General features: G+C 34.6%; 1 protein-coding gene across 2 annotated transcripts in view; it reads right to left on the bottom strand.

Moving 5' to 3' along the window:
• The window catches only part of ZNF385D (zinc finger protein 385D), a 439,137-nt gene that overhangs the window by 57,761 nt on the left and 363,051 nt on the right, over positions 1–18,325 (bottom strand). For both annotated transcript variants that reach the window (XM_086742663.1, XM_086742664.1), the window contains one exon: positions 8,144–8,306. In XM_086742663.1, coding sequence (XP_086598789.1) covers positions 8,144–8,306 — 163 coding nt within the window. The remainder of the gene's footprint in view (positions 1–8,143; positions 8,307–18,325) is intronic.

Raw genomic sequence — 18,325 nt, forward strand, 5'->3', positions numbered from 1 at the left:
TTAATTCTGCTGTGCCCTAAGCAATGCTGAAATGATCTGAAGAAATCACTTGCCAAAACAAAAGCACACTTTATGATATAACAAACCATACAGCAACAGCTAAGTTATACAAACAGACTGCACTGAATTGCCTCCTTAGATTAAACATCCTTAATATAATAATTACATATACAAGGGTATCCACAGGCTAAGCTGTACCAGCAAATTGCACATTGGGATCATACAGCACATTGTTTCTGCATCCACCAGCAGATTTTGAATAGTATTAAATACTATTTTGAATTTTAAATATAGTTAGCATTTGTATCATTATTAGAAATTGAATTTCTTTTAGCAACAAAAGATTACAAGGGAATCTGCTGTCTATAAACATGCTAATAAATAGACAGTGGTACTTTTAATTAAATATATGTTAATGTCATAAATACAGCAGTATGTCTTCCTCAGCTTTTCTTAAGAAAGGACAAGTTAGGGTGGTTTGCCATTAAGAACAGAGGATTAAACAAATAAGTCGAAGAGTAAATTATAAAATAGGGTAGCTACACCAAACAACACCAGAAATAATCCAATAATTCTTAATATATGGAAGCCCTCGTAAACCTTAAAGCCTAGCCATTACCAAAACATATGTTTAATGTTTATAATGAAAAAAGAAAATAAGCTCAAAAGCTGAATGTAAGGGAGATAAAATGAAAGTGGAAATAAAAAGGAAAGCAGAGATAAGAGGAAACTGATTTTCATTTTGAAATGGGAGTTCCTTTCCACTACAGATTCAGCAGCTGAACCAAGAACTGCATAAGTACATGTATCTGCAGAGCTAAGGTACACATGGCTTTGACTAAGTGATAAGAGAAAGTAAGCAAGGTGTACTAATCCATGATATTGGATAAAGCAACAATTATTTACCTGTCTTGAACAGAGAAGGGCAAATATTTAAAAAAAAAAAAAACCAGGTGGAAACATATTAATACAGATATATTCAAATACTATTTCTTAGTATTTTTAAATGAAATCGTTGCAGTAGTAGTCAATTATATGTTGTCCTTCTACAAAGATTCATATGACCAAGTTTTCATTTGAACAGTAGGTTTGAAAACTTTTTCCCACAATTTAAAGAAGTTTTGAATCTTAAATAAGCAGCACATACTAACTAATAGCAAAGAATCCCTTGACTTCTTACTAGAGACCTGAAAGAGACACAATGTTCTAATACGATGTGTTCACTAGGACACCTATAGTTGAACACAATATGAGAAAGATGAAGCTAATATGTTAATACAAAACCACAGATACTCCAGCAGTCTACCTTTATTAGGCAATAACTTTCTTTCCATGCCTAAAAAAAAATTCATGAGAAAAAGGTTCATGTTTTTTAAAAACAAACAAACAAACAAATCAATAAAATCTCTTCTCATCAGTGAGAAATCTAAAAGCTGTTCAACAGCATGATAAAATTTCCATTTGACAAACAGAAATAGTGTCATTTATTACATGATCATTCAGAATTAACTAACACAACTCAGATTTTGAACAACTTAGATTTTGAACACTGAGCATCAAATTCTTAACACGCAATTCATTATTCAGTTAAAAAGAATCAAAACCTTTGGGAAAAAAAAATGGATATAATGAAAAAAAAGGCAATTTGGTCACTGAGTCTGGAATTTGTCTGAGCTAACTTAAGGTATCAGCATAGCAGTTTATATCTGACCTACTCACCACAAGCATTTTTTATACTTTTTCTCAGGTCTTCACCATTTATCTGATTTATTATAGATATTTACTTTAGAACAGGATGAATTGTGCCCTAGACTTCATTGACATGACTTCCTCTCACACTAAGGAGAAGTCAGTGCAATTAGTGCTAATACATATGTCTAAAGTTGGTCAAAGAAATTCCACCTAGGCTTTCAATGAATATTATGTTTAATAACCTCTGCCATTCTCTCCTTCATATATTCAATAAAACCAAAAGTAGAGTCAAATGGCCTAAGCGTTTCAATAGACTTCGTTCTGCTAAAACACTCCTTGCATTTGAAGCTGAGTTCTCCATCTCAGTAATGACATAAGACATCCTACATACTGCGCAACATGTTATCACTACTCCTACAGACCAAATTCAGCTCCAGTGTAAGCTCATATTAAGGCAACACATTGGTGTTAGCTTTTACTCTCAGTATCTGAAGGCTATTGAGCCATCCCATGGAAGCACAGTTAAAGGTTGCAAGGATGAAAAAATGCACCGTGGAATTATTGAAAAAGGCAAAATACACGAAGACAACAGAGTATATAATAGGGCATGAAGGAAAGAATAAAAAGAATAAAACAGATCTGAAAATAAAAACTCTGATTTTGTCACATATTTCAACAGAAAGACATAAAGAAACAAATTAAAATGCAAGAGAAAGAGCTTTACACTTCAATCAGGCTCCATCAGTGATCTTTTTTTAAAATTTAATTGCATGCAAAATACATTTTATAACAGTAATACATATTACATAAATTCAATGTGATTTGCCTGATGGGAAACTAATGTAAACCTATTAAAGCCATGCATTAGTAGAATTTAGAGATTTGGCTAAGTCTTATTCATTCCCATTTTAGTTCTTTTCTTTGAGTTTACTCTTATTTTTTTCTTACCGTTTCTTAGGTCTCATTTTTACAAAAAAGACACAAAGGATAACGGGAAAAAATGCTGGATAAACTGCCAGGCTCAAAGGTTGTGGTTCACAGCACAAAGTTGGAGGCCAGTCCCTACTGGAGTCCTCCAAGAATTGATATTGGTGACAATATTGTTTAAAGTCTTCATTAAGGAACCAGACAATGGGACAGAGTGCACTCTTAGCAAGTTTGTCAGTAATAAAAAACTGGGAGGAATACCTGGTACAGCAGATGGAAGTGTTGCTGAATAGGGACTTGGACAGGCTGGAGAGATGGGATAACAGGAGTTCCTTGAAATTCTACAAAGAGAAACATGAAGTCCCACAAATGGGCAGCAATAACCCCACGGACTAGTCTGGGCTGACCGTCTGGAAGCAGCTTTGTGAAAAAGGACCTGCAGTTCTAGTGGATACCACTTTAAATATAAGACAGCATTGTGCCCTTGCAGCAAAGAAGGCCAATGGCATCCTGGGCTACGTTAGCAGGTGAGGAAAGTGATCCTTCCCATCTGTTCAGCACTGGTGAGACAACTGCAGTGCTGGGTCCAGTTCTGGGCTTCCCAGTACATGAGAGACACAGACATACTGGAGTGAGTCCAGCAAAAGGCCACAAAGGTGATTAAGGGACTGGAACATCTGTTGTACTAGGAGAGGCTGAGAGGGATGGGGCTGTTTCAGCCTGGAGTAGAGAAGGCTCAGGGGCATCCAATTAATGTGTAAAAATACCTGATGGCATCAGAGGCAGTGAGTAATAAAGACAGAGCCAGAAATTATTTTCAGTGGTGCTTAGTGACAGGACAAGACGCAACAGGCTCAAATGAGATTGGATGTAAATACAAGGAAAAAACCTTCTTTACTCTGAGGGTGGTCAAACACTAAAACAGGTTGCCCAGCAAGGCTGTGAAGATATTCAAAACCCAGCTGGAAAAGATAATTAACAACCTGCTCTAACTGACCCTGCTCTGACCTGCAGGGGTGATGTAGTTGATCTCCAGATGTCCTTTTTGAGGTCTCTTCACAAAATCTCAAAGTTTCTGTGATTCTGTGGTATTTGTGGCTGTCAGAATCCAATATATCTTTCTGAATCTCTCCATTTCATGCCATCTTCCTTTCTTCTTCCTTCAAATTTTACCCTGACTCACTACATTATTTCTGAATTCTTTCTCCTTCCTGCCTGCCTTTTTTATGCCCAAGACCTTGCCAGACCAGCTGCTCTCTCCTTTTCCACCTGCTCTTCATTTCAGAATTATCCCAGCTGGGCTGAAATTCTAATTTCAGGAGTGAGTTTCAGAAATACCCGATTACATCTTAGATAAAAAGAAAGAGAAAACCTAAAAGGACTGGAAAGCAGTAGCTAAATTAAAATTGAAGAGAAGAATTTTCATATGGCCTAGTGAAAGTAAAGTAAGAGAAGTTACGTTTCCTCCCATGCTGTTACCCACAAAAACATTTAGTATCTGGAAAAAAAAACCCTTCTCCTTTTCCTTCTCCTCCATCATTCAATGTTCTAATTTCTTGTGATGCTTTTATCACTTGAACATGTTTATGCTACTGCTCTTTTAAAACACCTGCCCATTACATGAACAGTGTATATCTCCCTGAGTTGTCTCTCACCTTATGTGTAGACCGGAAGCTCTTTCGGACAGGCGCCAGTATTTTGTTCTCTGACAGCACAGGGATCTCTTAGCTGTTAAGACAGTACTAATGATAGATGATCTTGGCTGTGCCTTGGCCCAGATACACACTTTTTCTGTTCATCACATTTTTCTGTTTTTAAGAGCTGTTCATTGCATTTAAGTACACAGGATTTAAGACATGGTGTATAACAGTAAAAAATTACATTAAAGACTTTGCCATAGTGATGGGTCCCAATAACATATTTTTCCCCCTGGAAAGGTCTATTCCTTCTTCTCCATTGATAAAAAATGGTCTAACTCATGCTGAATTCTCTGCTGAGTTTATTTATGTGCAAATCTTCAACACCTAATGCATGATAACAAGGTCATGGAGAATCTTTTTTAACTTCAAATAGCTTTGGAAAATATCAATATTTATACATATGCAACAACTATAAGGATATAATTTTAAACGGATATAATCTTGGACACTCACAGAATAATTACTTTACTGGACATATAGCTAGGATGATAGAACACAGTCTGTCTAAATATATTCTGAAAGATGTTCCTAAAGTATCTGTTCTTACAGCCAAAGTGATGGTGTGAAGCATCTTTATGAGGAAAACACACTTGTCAGAAAGGAGGGTCAATTTGTAAAGCTATCAAGGACATTTAATAACCTTATGTCAGGGATTATGTATGCATGTATGATAATATATGGTGAAAATACGAATTTTTATTGTTACCTCTTGAATTGGAGAATTTGGAAATATTGAAATCTGGCTTATGTACTGCCATAAAGTGGGCTTGTCTTTGTAATGCTCATGCTTTCCGTTTTCCTGTCCTGAGTTACTACAGGTATCACAGAAAAAATCGTACATACAGATGAAAGAAGGATGTTAAATAATAGAACTAGCAATAAAGTTCCCACATGTTGAGAACGGCATTGTCCATTATGTGACTGCTAACGTAACTCTTCATGATATTTCATTCCTCCAAAGATTTCTCAAGTTCAGGCCTTCTAACAATTCTAAAACTTTGTTTAGATGTGTAAAGAAAAATAGCAACTTTCACAGAATGAGCAAAATGACCTCATATTTTATGTTTTCTCCTTAACACAACAATCAGGAATCATTTATAAAAGATTTTAAGGAGTCCACTTACATTGTGGATTGCACAGTCTCCATTATTTTTTGACATAACATGTGCTGGCACCATGTCTAACAAAATAGTTCCAGAATAAGCAACTTAACAAATTGCTACTTTAGCTCTTGAATCAGTTTGTATACTCTGTGATCTTTTTCATAATCTTCATTGCATAGCACTGCAGATTTCTTCATGACATTTTGTTTGCTGAAATTGCTAAGGGTATACAGAACCACTGAACTGAAGTCCTGACCAATGTGCTGTGACTGATGTGTAATTCACCATTTAACCACTGCTGTACATGATATATCGGAGGTGATATGAAGATGACCCTATCCTCAGTGTATTCAGGATCAAATGTTAATCTTCAGCAGAGAGCTTGAAAATACTGTAGAAAAAGCTTCTGTCTGGAACTTTTTTCTAGTTATGAAAGATTAATTAATGAATTATATTCTTTAGTACAACTATTCCCTCAGAACTGCACATTACTATCAGAATATTTTACTGTGATCATTTACAAATCGCAAACTCACACACTGCAGTATATTCTGATGTTATTCTGGCTTTCAGAAATAAACTTTGCCCTTAAGCATTCTATTAAGCAAATATAAGATAAAGAACAACTTGAAAGGAAAGAAAATGTGATTTATGAAATTTGTAACTTGTCCTATTTAACAGAAAAATCTTATCCTTTTTGTTACCCAAAATTTTCTACAAAGGATAAATTACACCAAGGATGCTATTCTACTGCCAGTCACATCAGTGCTGACCTGTAATAACTGTATTTGCATTTGGACAGGTCTGTCCACCATTCTTTGAGTGCCATCGGTTGAATAGGGCTTTTGTCAGCAATTGAATATGGCTTTCAGTATTTTATGAAATTGTCAGATTTTGGGCTGTTTGTCATTTCACATCCATATATGTCTTTTAGAATGCCATTAAGGTCAGTACTTCTAACATAGAATACATATATGAGTACACACACATATGTATATGTATACACACATTCCAGGAAGTCACAAATAATGTGTAAAACTGAGAAGACTCTTGCATAGGCCATTGCTTTTGTGTGTAACTATATTTCTGATACTTTCTTTCTTATGCTGATATAAAAACTGATTTGTACTACTGACCTTGGACACAAGACAGTTCATATATCTTGTCAGAGATCTAATTCAAAGCCTGATGGAAAGACTCAAACTGCTTTTAAGGTACCTTGGAAAATCCTTCAAACCTACAAGCTTTTGAATAATACATTTTAAAGCTTAAAGAGATAACTTTTTTCTTCAGTTATATTCTCCAATCCCTAGATCATATTTTATAAACAATAAATCACTCTTTCCATACAACATCCCCTTTTCTGTTCTGAACATGCCAACAGGTAACAGCAGGAGAAACTTGTAAAGGTATTTCTATGTATGTATATTACACATATTTTAATAAATATCTTTTGACATTGTTCCTTTTCTACCATGCTTCATTTCTTTCATCATAGAAACAAAAAGACTCAGAATATTTTCTTTCTTACTTGTTTTTTTTTTTGGTAACAAACATGAAAATTATGGAACAATTGTTTTTTAAAGTAACCTTATTATAATTAGGATATAAATCTCCATTAAAATATATGCTGTCTATAATAAAGGGCTATAACAAAGATTATATATAAACAGACACAGAGATATCTGTCTAAAATACAGCAAAGATGTATCTTAAGGAAAGTACGACACATGTCTGTGAGGTACTGTTTTCTTATACTGTAATTGGTTAGCACACATCCACTTACAATGCTAAACTTACTGCATCAGAAGTGGTTCCAAGTGAGCAGTTTCAGCATCACTAGAAAGGTCTCTCTTGTTTCACAGCTTTGTTTTTTTTTGCCATGTCTGGTTTTGGCTTGTTTGGGGAAAGGGGGTTGATTTTGATGAAATATGCAAACTATATCCCTTCATACACAAGAGCAGTCATACCTGGTGAGATACTAGAGTACCCTTCAGTGAACTTACAACCTTCCTTCAAAATTTCCAATACAACAACCACATATTTAAAATGCGAGCTTAATCAAATCCTGTTGACTTTACCAAATAGCCACATAGATTTTATTTGCAAAGCAGTACTTTTTACCCACATAGTAATTTAAAGAATATTGTTTCATACTGAAGAGTCATTTAAGCAGAATAATTGGCATCAATAGCACTTACCTGATTGTGTGGAAGAGGTTATACAGCTATTTTCCAGCTCAAAACCATGCAATAGCCATTTTAAAAAAATAATGCAATGTTTGAAATTTATGAAAATTAGGTTTTTACTAACAATGCTTTTGTAAGAGGCTTCTAGACACAAGTAGTACAATTTGCTACATTATTTGTGGTTAAAAGAAATGTGCCATATGTAATTATTTATAGAGGGATATTGCATATAGACTAGTAGGTTTAGATCAGTTGATATGTAATAGGGAAAAGCCACTATAAAAATTTATTTATGAAGTCATGAGTATTGCATTCTATCCTAAAAGAATGACAAGCCTCTTTTCACTAAGAGAAATTGGTTATCATACTCTCACCAGCCTATTGAAAGGACTCAAAGAAACCAATATCACACAGAAAGATGGATTGTGCATGAATCAATGTGGCAAGCACAAAACCAAACAGACATGGAATTAAACAAGAGAGAAAAAAAAAAAACTCAAACAAACAAAACCAACAAAGATTGTCGCTTAACCTGTTTTGTCAGAGCTGGTATTGATGGTATTGGTAGTGATGGAAGTGAAGGTAGTCTTTGCGCTGTCCTTGGTAGTAACAGATTTCTGCTTATTTTTCATGGCTTCCAGTGCTTTGAGCTTCTTGGCATGTTTAGTGCCTTTGTAGTGGGCCGCAGCCTGGCTCTACAAAGGAGAACAAAATGAACCATGCAATCAGGCTCATTTCTAAACTGGCATTCTCTGTATTAGTACAAATACAGACTACCTTTCAATAATGGGTACCATTCACATTATCCAAGTAGTGACCAAACAGAAAATTATATTTAGAATGATGCTTGGAAAACAATGGAAAAAATACTCAAGCAACCCCAGTTCAATAAATACAGTCTATTACTGTATAACAGAATATTCCTTTCAGACCAAAATAAGTTGTTCTAGTCTACCATGCTACTGTTAGTTTTTCTATCAGGACTTTTTTGCTTTCTCATAAAAAAAAAAAGTAGTTCTCAGGCAATGGGGAGGAAGGCACTCTCCTCTGAGTAGATTTGCACTTTTGCAGTGTCTATTGCAAACTAGAGATTTTGTCAAAGCTTCTTTCAAAGAACAGTTTACTATTTAATAACAGTGGTATCCAGAACTTCTCAGCAAAAACTGACAGTAAAAAACAAGCCAAAAAAAAAACAAAAAACAAAAAACAAAAAACCAAACAAACCAAAACCAAAGCCCAAACAAAAGAAAGAAAAATATAAGACAGTCTCTTCAAAGCCCATCATCAAAGATTTATCTGAACATGAGGCAGACATGCAATTAGCTGGCTTTCTCAAGAAAAAAAAAAAAAAAACAAAACCAAAAAAAGGGATTTGTTTTGTCCACCTACTACAAAAGGTAGTGTTGAAATTCAAAGCCAGAAGCGTTCTTCAAAGGAGAAGGCTCACACAAATCCTGTCACAGTCCCAAATATATTTTGGCTACTTGATATTGTTAAGCTAAAATAAGCTAAAAATTCGTATGTGCATTGCTATTAAGATTCATGTATTACACTGAAAGTATCTTTATTATTCGAAGAGTTAATACCAACTTTTCTTAATTTAATTTATGATGCAAATATATAACAGTAATAGTATTTGAAGTATAAGATTAGATCTTATATAAAAAACATTGGAATTAATATGAATATTCAGAGTTTAGTTCTTTGCTAATTATCGAAACTCTTATAAGAAAGATAGTCTTCCAGTTAATAAGTTAACAACATGAAAAAATCCTCATATTTTCATTAATGAACTTCAAACTTTATTTAAAGCAACTCCTTTCTTACTTGAAAGAGAAATTATTAAGACTCTACAAAAATTGTCAAAATTTAGCTACTACGAAATTGAAGAAATGAAAAAGCAACTATGCTGGGGCAGGCCAAGGACTCACAGAGGTCAGTATTTTGTTTCTGGTGTGAAACAATAGCAGATACTTAGAATATAAAAGAAATGCAAATGCTTTCTATTGTGGAATCAGAATAAGAAAAAGTGTATGTAATTTAGCGCCTACAAACTTAAAGGATCAAAGGGATAAAATGACAGTCACTCGACTCACTTAGCTATTCATGCAAGTAGAAGACTCCTGCATTATCTGGTGTCTGTTAGTCATTAGACTTTTATTTAATGTTATTTAATGTGCTGAATTTTGAGGAGAGAGGAAGTTCTAGTGAATATCACTACAAGAGTTTATATTAATTAATATCGACATTTATGACTTTCAGATTTCATAAAAAGTCATGATTCCTTCCAGATGCCTGAGATTTGAGAAGTTCAAGGTGAATAGGAAAGAAGTGAGACATCTTAACACACATAGGTGTATGTGTACACATGCATAGATATACACACATGCATATGCTCTTGTATAGTAAGATGCATCATTCAGTTTGGTTGCAAAGCCAGTTTCTCTACATGTAAAATAACGTAAATATTGTATTAGGTACCCTTATTGAAAGAACACTGGACAGTGACGATATTAATTAGAAACAACTTGAACAGAAACAGCACAATCATGCACCGTTTACAATTCCCAACACATAACATTGAGACATACTGTAAGCCAAATACAAACAGTCAAGAGATGTTAATTATTGTTAAACTGAAAGACCAGTGTCAAGTTATAATGATGCATTAAAAATGACATTATACAGTACATCCTCATGTCACCATCATGTCAACTACTTTTACAGTTTCTAGTCAAATTTAATTATCAGTCGGCTCCAGATTCTGACTGCACTTGTTTTCCTTAATAGTGTCATTGTTCAAATATCAGAAAGGTAGCCAGAAAAATGGTCCTCAATACTGAATTATGAATGTTGATATTATGTTGATGCACAGCTCAACTTTTTTCACAGAATTGTTGGCGGAGCACCCCGGGTTTACGTTACCTGCATCCACAGTTCTCTTCCCTCCAAATTCTCACAGCTACAGATCTATGAACCTCAACTCAAGCAGAGTGTTAGACGCATAAGGAATATACAATGAGGGCCTATGTAGAAATTGGTGACCTTTTCAATGTGCTGAAATATATGATTGAAATTGCTCCAAAGTAGAAATACATTCCTCAAATTTACAAGTATGATGGTTGCTATGCAGAGTTGTCCATTATTCACTTCCCACAGAGTGCTGCCAGTTTACCCAGCCTCTACTTAAAGAAGATCTTTATGCCTTTTTTATTTCAAAGTATAAATCTCCATCCTCTGTTGGGACATGAAGCCATCTGAGCTTGTTTCAATATAACTGTAGCTGGCACATTAATGGTAGTTCTATGTGAGAGCAGACAGATTGCTCCCAAGCATTTAAACCAGCTCCAAACTAGCTTATGCTGAACTTTTACAACTGAACTGGAACCCTAAAAATAAATAAATAAATAAATGTTTCTTTGCAACAGTAAAATGTAGGGAATGGAAAAATAGAAAAATAACCATAAATATCTTTTTCAGCACAGCAACATAAAACAGGGTACCTCACTGAATCATTTCTTGCAGTCATAAGAGAACTAAAATAATCCTCACTGCTTAAATGGCATTTACTTGTAGTGTATAAAACCCATTACTTAAATGGTATTTATTTGTAGGTTAAATACAAATATAAGATAGATCATAAAATGCAATTATTCCCAACTTTAATATAGAATTAAGAAATATTGAGAGAAAGCAGAAGAGTGAAAGACAAGTTAGTTCTACTTTTTGGTGCCTATCAGGATGCTTAACTGAGTGAAGAGACTGTACACCTTCAGAAAGGTGAGAAGGGGTCTCCTTCTGGAACATCTCGGAGTTCAACAGTTGCAAAAACCACGGAGATACTATATACATGTTTATATATTATCTTATCAAGTTTTGCTAGAAGTTGTGATCAAATGAGTTATGAGCAGAGGTTATAGGTGAAACACTACATCTACAGAAGCTGATGGGAATCAAGGAAGGACGTCCCTTTCCATATTTTGTAGTCGTATTGACTTCTATAATTGTTCATCTTGATGAAAGGCAGTCCCCTTTGAAAAACAACTGATCTAAAATCAGATGTTCTCTCACATGAAAGAGATTCAGGACAATCCTAAAGGAAAAATTCCCTATTACTACGGAACATTTCGTAATCATAGTCAATCAGCTATCCTAAAAACACTCTAGTATTAAAATCTGTTCCTTTTTATCATTACAAAAGAACATGTTAGAATAATACCTTAAGAAAGCTCTTACTTTCTTCTTTCATCATAGTTTAAGGATTCTTAACTATATTTTGAGGACTCTAATCCTGCAAATTACATGTAGATAAACTTTGGTCTGTGGGAATTACTTAAAGGAAATGACAACACGTCTAAATAGCAAATCACTGTTCAAGATTATTTGTAATGAAGTCCTGCCTATTTGAGCAGTACAAGCCAGTTTAAGCATCTCTTCTGCAAAACAAATAATTTCCTTAGGTTTCAAGTATCTATCTTGAATAATTCTAATCCTTATATTTTGTAATCTTCTCAAATTGTTCGAATATAAAAAATGTATTGGTCTATATAAAAAAATATCTTATATATATTTGTTAACAACACACAGACAAACACATACCATAAAAGAATAAAAAAATCTATACACAGGTGTGAGCAGTTAGAAATAACAGCCATAATGTCAAAACTCAGCTGTATTTTTTTTGCTTAAGTGCAATATTGTACCACAATTACCATAAGGACATCATATTCCTAAGCAAATTGCAATGCGTAAAATACCATGAGAAAGATGAAATATTTTAAACAATCCAGACAGTATTGTCTTACAATTACAGTCATAATATCTACATGGAAGTCTTCAAAATACATTTGACTGCCTTACTAATGTGCTTCAGTGAATCATATGTCTTCTCACTTATGTTCATCAGGCATTGGTCCAACAAAAACCTTGTACTTAATTCTGTGCTCTGAGATAAAAAAAACCTCGCCTTCTATTCTCATAGAGTTTTCAGCAGCACTGCATCTTCTATCTTTTTCATATCCCTCCTAGTCTACCTCATATTACCAATCCTCTTACAAATTGTTTTCCTGCCTCTGGCATTCCTTGTAGGCAATACCTTCATAACAACAGCTCAAAGAAAATAACTCTTTTAAAAAAGTGTAGTGAATATGTTCCACTGATTCTACCCCACAAAAATTCTATTGAACTATCCTGCATTATGTCTTTCTCATTTAAAAAGGCATTTTGAAATACGTGCATTGCGGAGAGAGCTCTACTCCATGCTGTCACCTGGTTAATCAGTAGCAAGGCCGCAGTCTGTTTGCACTCTTACAAATCCCCAAACAAGGTCTGAGAATGCTGAAAAGTCCTTTTTTGTCTACCTGAGATTTCAGTAGATCATGTTATGTCTTTGTTTTTTACCAGCTACTGGACGCTAGCATCATGTCTGCTGTTACTCCCAGTAAAATAGTAGCAATTTTGGCTAACACATCAGCAAGCGATGTCAGGATCCCCCAGAGTAAAAAGCTCTAAAAACAAAACATGAGTTTCCCTGTTCAAACTAATACTGTCAGTGAGCTAGGCACACATGGAAAGCAACAATATACAACTGCATAAGCCAAGAGGGCTCCTGTCCTTGGTGAAGTGAGGGAAATTGTTTATGAGACACCCATGCTACAGATTGTCTTAATCTCTGAGTACAGAATATTTTCCTAAAGTTGGGCTGTCAATAAGTACTTCAAATATAATTTTACAGATGTTCTAAGCACACAAGAAAGTGCTAAAAATCAAAAGACCTTTTTATTTTTGGAACAAGCATCGTATTTTTTTCTAATGACTCCGAAGCCTGGCCAGTCAGTGATGACAGCACTGTTCAGTGAAGGCTGCAGAATGCAGCTGAGACATCACGTGCTATTTACATAACCTGAGCTGATCTCCACAGAACTTCTCCAATAAGTAAACTGGAGAAGTTTACAGAGAGAAAATCTAATAGCTTTGAGATGCCCAACAGCTGGTTCTGCCTCGAGCAGGGCTTTTTCTGTGAGTGACACCTGATAAAATGAGGACTGTATGGTCTTTTGCACTGAGATGTATTTACTTTATTTAGTGGGCAAGCTTTTATTTGAGGCTACTTTAGATTTTAAAAAATAATTTCTTACAAGGCCTACTATTTTGTTTGCCCAGTGAGTGCATGCAGGAAATTCAGTACTGCTCACAAGTCCTATGCTTACTTTCTAGAAAACAGTGAAACTCCATGGACTTCAGCAGAGCTTCACAGACTCATAGTACAAGAGACACACAAGCTAATTACCTCTGCAAGCCTTTGCAGAATAGGACATTAAATGAAGACATACAATGTAATTTTTAAAGGTGATATCAACACGATGACATGTTTCATATTGAACAAGAAGAGTATCCTGATTTCAACCTGATACATACAAACTCAATCTGCAGTCAATTATAATGCAGATAAATGTTGCCTGTCGTCATTTCTTCCTTATGCTAAGCTTACCTTTATCTTCTCAATTGTGTCATTTCAATTTTTTGTGCACTCTATCATCAACACCACTCTGTAATACAGAGCCAGAGATCTAATTACATTATGCACTCAGATGAAACTGTGGTATAAAACATCAAGGACTTACATAATATGACTTCTTTCAGATATGCTCTGAGAGAAGGCTTTTGCCCACTAAACTATGACTGATCAATTTGCCTCTTTCCCTAGAACCAAATACACAACAGAGCAAGAACCAAAAAGCACCTTTCTGTAGAAAAGAAAACATTTCTCCACTATTATGGTAGAGTAAATGTCACAGCATCTTAATTCCCAGGTATTTAATTTTCTCCTTCCATGGAAAGAAAAACTTTCTGTTCCATCTACTCCTTCATAAAGCATTTATTCAATATACTCATGAATATACCCTGAGACTCAAGGATCAAAGCGAATGGGTGCTTTCTGAGCTCACTAGCTCCTTTGCATTAATAAAGCTGCTCCATCGCACTCCCTGTGCTTGGGCTCCTTCCAGAGCCACTTATATAATGGTGAGAGACTGCACCTGGCAAGGGTCTGCATCCCACTGTGAAAGATTGGCATCGACCCTATTCTTATGGTAAAATCATCCATCCTGCAACAAAATAAAATATTTTTATTACGGAAAGGAAAAGCTATTTTATCTTATTCAGATACAGAAGGTAAAAATTTCCTACTTAATATCACTTGTCACGTAATATGGTATCTTTATGACCATGTACTCTTGTACTGTAGGCTGCCATTAAATGTAGCATTACTTGAAAATATCTAAGCAAAATACAAAAAACTGGCTCATATAACACAGTTCACACTGCATTCCAAGTAGACACACACAGTGTCAAAATATATATACGGAAGGGAAGACAGCTCAACTAATCAATCTCTTCGCATATCTAGCATTTTTCTTTTAAGGACACCAGTACTTCAAGCAGGACAACAAACGTTCACTGCATGTTGAAAGTCAATAAGCAGACAATTTTATTCTTCAGACTCATTTTGACAAGGCTACGAAGTTCTGGTCTCTGGAATTTTTTACACACTGACTTCCATAGTCATACTGGTTGCTTTTAGGGGAGCTCTTTTGATGGGAAGATGAAAGATGCTCTTTTGAAAACTGGTATAATCAATGAAATGAACTCTAACATTTAATCTCATCTTTAATTTATTAATTGGCAGCATCATTTATTTTGCCCATGGTAAATTTTACTGTAGTCAGAGTTTCAAGAGAATATTAAACTCATTTGCTCTTCTTCATCCAGATTAACCAAGTGATTAATCTCAAATTAATCTTAGAATGAGATAAAAGAAGGTTAATAAATACATGCTGCTATGTGCTATACATATAATAAAATAAACCATGTATTAATTCAGCTTAGTAAATAAGACATATATGCCTCCAATTTTGAATTTGGAACTGACATATTTGGAATGGAGAACTTAGGTAAACAATACATGCCATTATCATTTTGTAGAAATGTACCCCAGCTTCCCTCCACTAGCAGTAGACACATCCACATATCTTTTATTCACTGTGTTAATTAACATCTTCTGAATAATATGTCAATAATGGCAATACTAAAAGTGGAAGATGACATACAATCTATCTATGAAACAACAAAGAAAATAAGCTCAATATGGTTGTGATTTACTTAATAATGAGTTTAATAATGTAAATGTAATTCTGTGTTCAGGTTATATACAAACAATGTCTACTTAAAAACAATGGATGCTGTTGAATTTAAAATAATTGCTTTAAAGTGTAATTTTCTGAATAGTGTTGAAAATTTCAGTCTTTTCCAGTGTCATCTGCAAAGGAACAACAGTGGTGGATATGTAGGCAACACCCAACACCTTTTTGACTCTCAGTTTGTCACAGTTCACAACAGCTAATGGCAGTCAAGGGTGTACACACACACTTACCTGCCCAGGGGCTCAGTTCATTTAGAAACTTTACACTGACTAAGCATAACACACTTGTTTCTCTCTGCATCCAGCCTGTGAACTGACAACTAAAGAAAGTTGAGTGGGTGTGTTTAGCATAGCTTGTCTGAAGTGTTTTCACCTGGTTTCTGTTGCCAAGGAAACCATTTATGTCTGTATACATTCATAATAGCAATCTCATTGAATTCTGAGTTTCAGATTTTTTTTGACTGAATCAAAGCAACAGGGAAGAAAAATGGTAAGTAAGACACAAAGACAGTACTATAAATTTTACAGAAAAGAGGAAAACCTTAAAATGCACATCTTTAAATTCCTATTAATTCAGTACTATTTGAACTTTATATTTTAAATTACAAACAAGTTAATACAACTTACATGTACAAAACCACAAAAGAGAGTACATGGAGATATTTTCACTGTGCACAGTCTTAATACTTTTATTGGAATTACTGTTCTTAATATCATAGTTATTAGAAGTTTTCCAAATTTCAAGTTTGTCTTCAGAAAAATGTTGATTTGACTTTCTGATTCTCTTACTCAAATACAGAGTTACAGAAACTTTTCATTTTATATTTTCAATTTATATTTCAATAGTTATTTTAATATAAATCTTTCCTGTGTCCTTTACATCAACTCCTACCCATAAGTAGACATACAAGACCCACAAATCAGAAACACAAAAGTTCAAATTTCCTAATTCCATCTCTGTTTTATGTGGACCTGGCTGTAGTTAGGTGCTTCCCAGGTTAGATTTTCAGCCTTCTTGTAGAAGGCTGTAAGTATATATAAAATATTATGTGAACTTTTCCACTGTGAAAAGTTTCCACAGCTGCACAAAGCTTGAAATTTTAAGGCTAGGACTAAGACAAAACAGTTTACATATTCTTTCATTCTCCTCATATTCCAAGAGGAATCCAATCCTTTCAGGTGTAGAAATATCCATGGAGAGGCAATGTGTTTTCTTGGAATAAAAGAACTGTCAGCCCACTAGTTCCTGGCTCACTGAGACAAATTTTGTATCTCTAAGAGAGTCTTACACCAGTGGTTTGCTTAAAAAGTCCTACTGTAAGTGTATCCACAGGACTTCTCTCTTTGGGAGGAAATATATGAAAAAGAGAGAGGAAGAAACAAAGTAAAATGAATAAATGCTATTTCCTACTTTAAAAAAGTAAATTATATTTTCTATATGGAATTCATATGAATAGAAAATAAATGCCTAAGTGGTGATAAAAACTAGTGGCATTCCATGAAAGTAAATTTGCATTAAAAACTAATTTTATCTAAATGATTAACCAAGAAGAAAATATTTTCAGAAAAACAATCAAAATATCAAAAAAACCCCAAAGGTTTGTGAGGCATAGGAAAACTTGAAGATCAATCAGTCTACAATACAGTTATATTTATTCCTTTACATAATTTTGTTCCTTTTACGTTGCTTTCCATCATTCTTTGGTGACTCTGAACACAGTCAGAGCCTCTGCGAAGTCCACGAGATGCTGTATAAACCTACAAGGCTTGCCAGCACACAAGTTCTATAAACTACTGCAGAGTCAGAGCCTGAGTACTTTGAATAACCTCCTTTAGATATACAGAGTGCACACAGACCTACTTGAGATGCAAGTTAGTTATAAAATCAATTGTTTGTTCTTAAAGTAATATATGTGGGTAGATTAAGTCATTCCAAAAGTTGTGCAGACTGAAAAACTGTGTTAATTTACTCATACAAGTAGGTTGTTGTACTATCAGTACAGAACAGGTAACAATATCTTCCAGTATAAAGCTGACAGATAGTATAAAGCTGACAGATCAACATCTTTCACTCCTTTAAGCTATCTGTTAGGTTTTATGTAAGAAGCCATCGTTAAGGATACAAAGCAGTACATAAAACTTAATGAGAATGTTCTGACATAACTTACTGTTTACACTGCAACTATGTTTTGTCTCCTTCCTACAAGCTTTTGTTCCCTCTGCCTCACAATACACTGAAATCTTTTCAGATATTCTATTTTTTTTTTCCATTGACCAGAAACAAATACTTACTGAAGCTACGAGAAACTGTTTGCAGTTCTACAGACCTTACTGGATAGAAGTAACCCCTTCAAAATCAACAGGACATTTTATATGCTGAAGTGTTACAGGACAAGTTCCTAAGAGATGCTCTATATTTCAGGTTCAGTCACATTGGCTTTTATGTTTCTCATCTCCTCTAGTCAAGCACAGGTTATCAGGTTCAAAACGGTAACAGCTATATGAAATTGTATA

Source organism: Chlamydotis macqueenii, chromosome 2 (genome assembly GCF_036417535.1).
Source record: "Chlamydotis macqueenii isolate bChlMac1 chromosome 2, bChlMac1.mat, whole genome shotgun sequence".
Lineage (NCBI taxonomy): Eukaryota > Metazoa > Chordata > Aves > Otidiformes > Otididae > Chlamydotis > Chlamydotis macqueenii.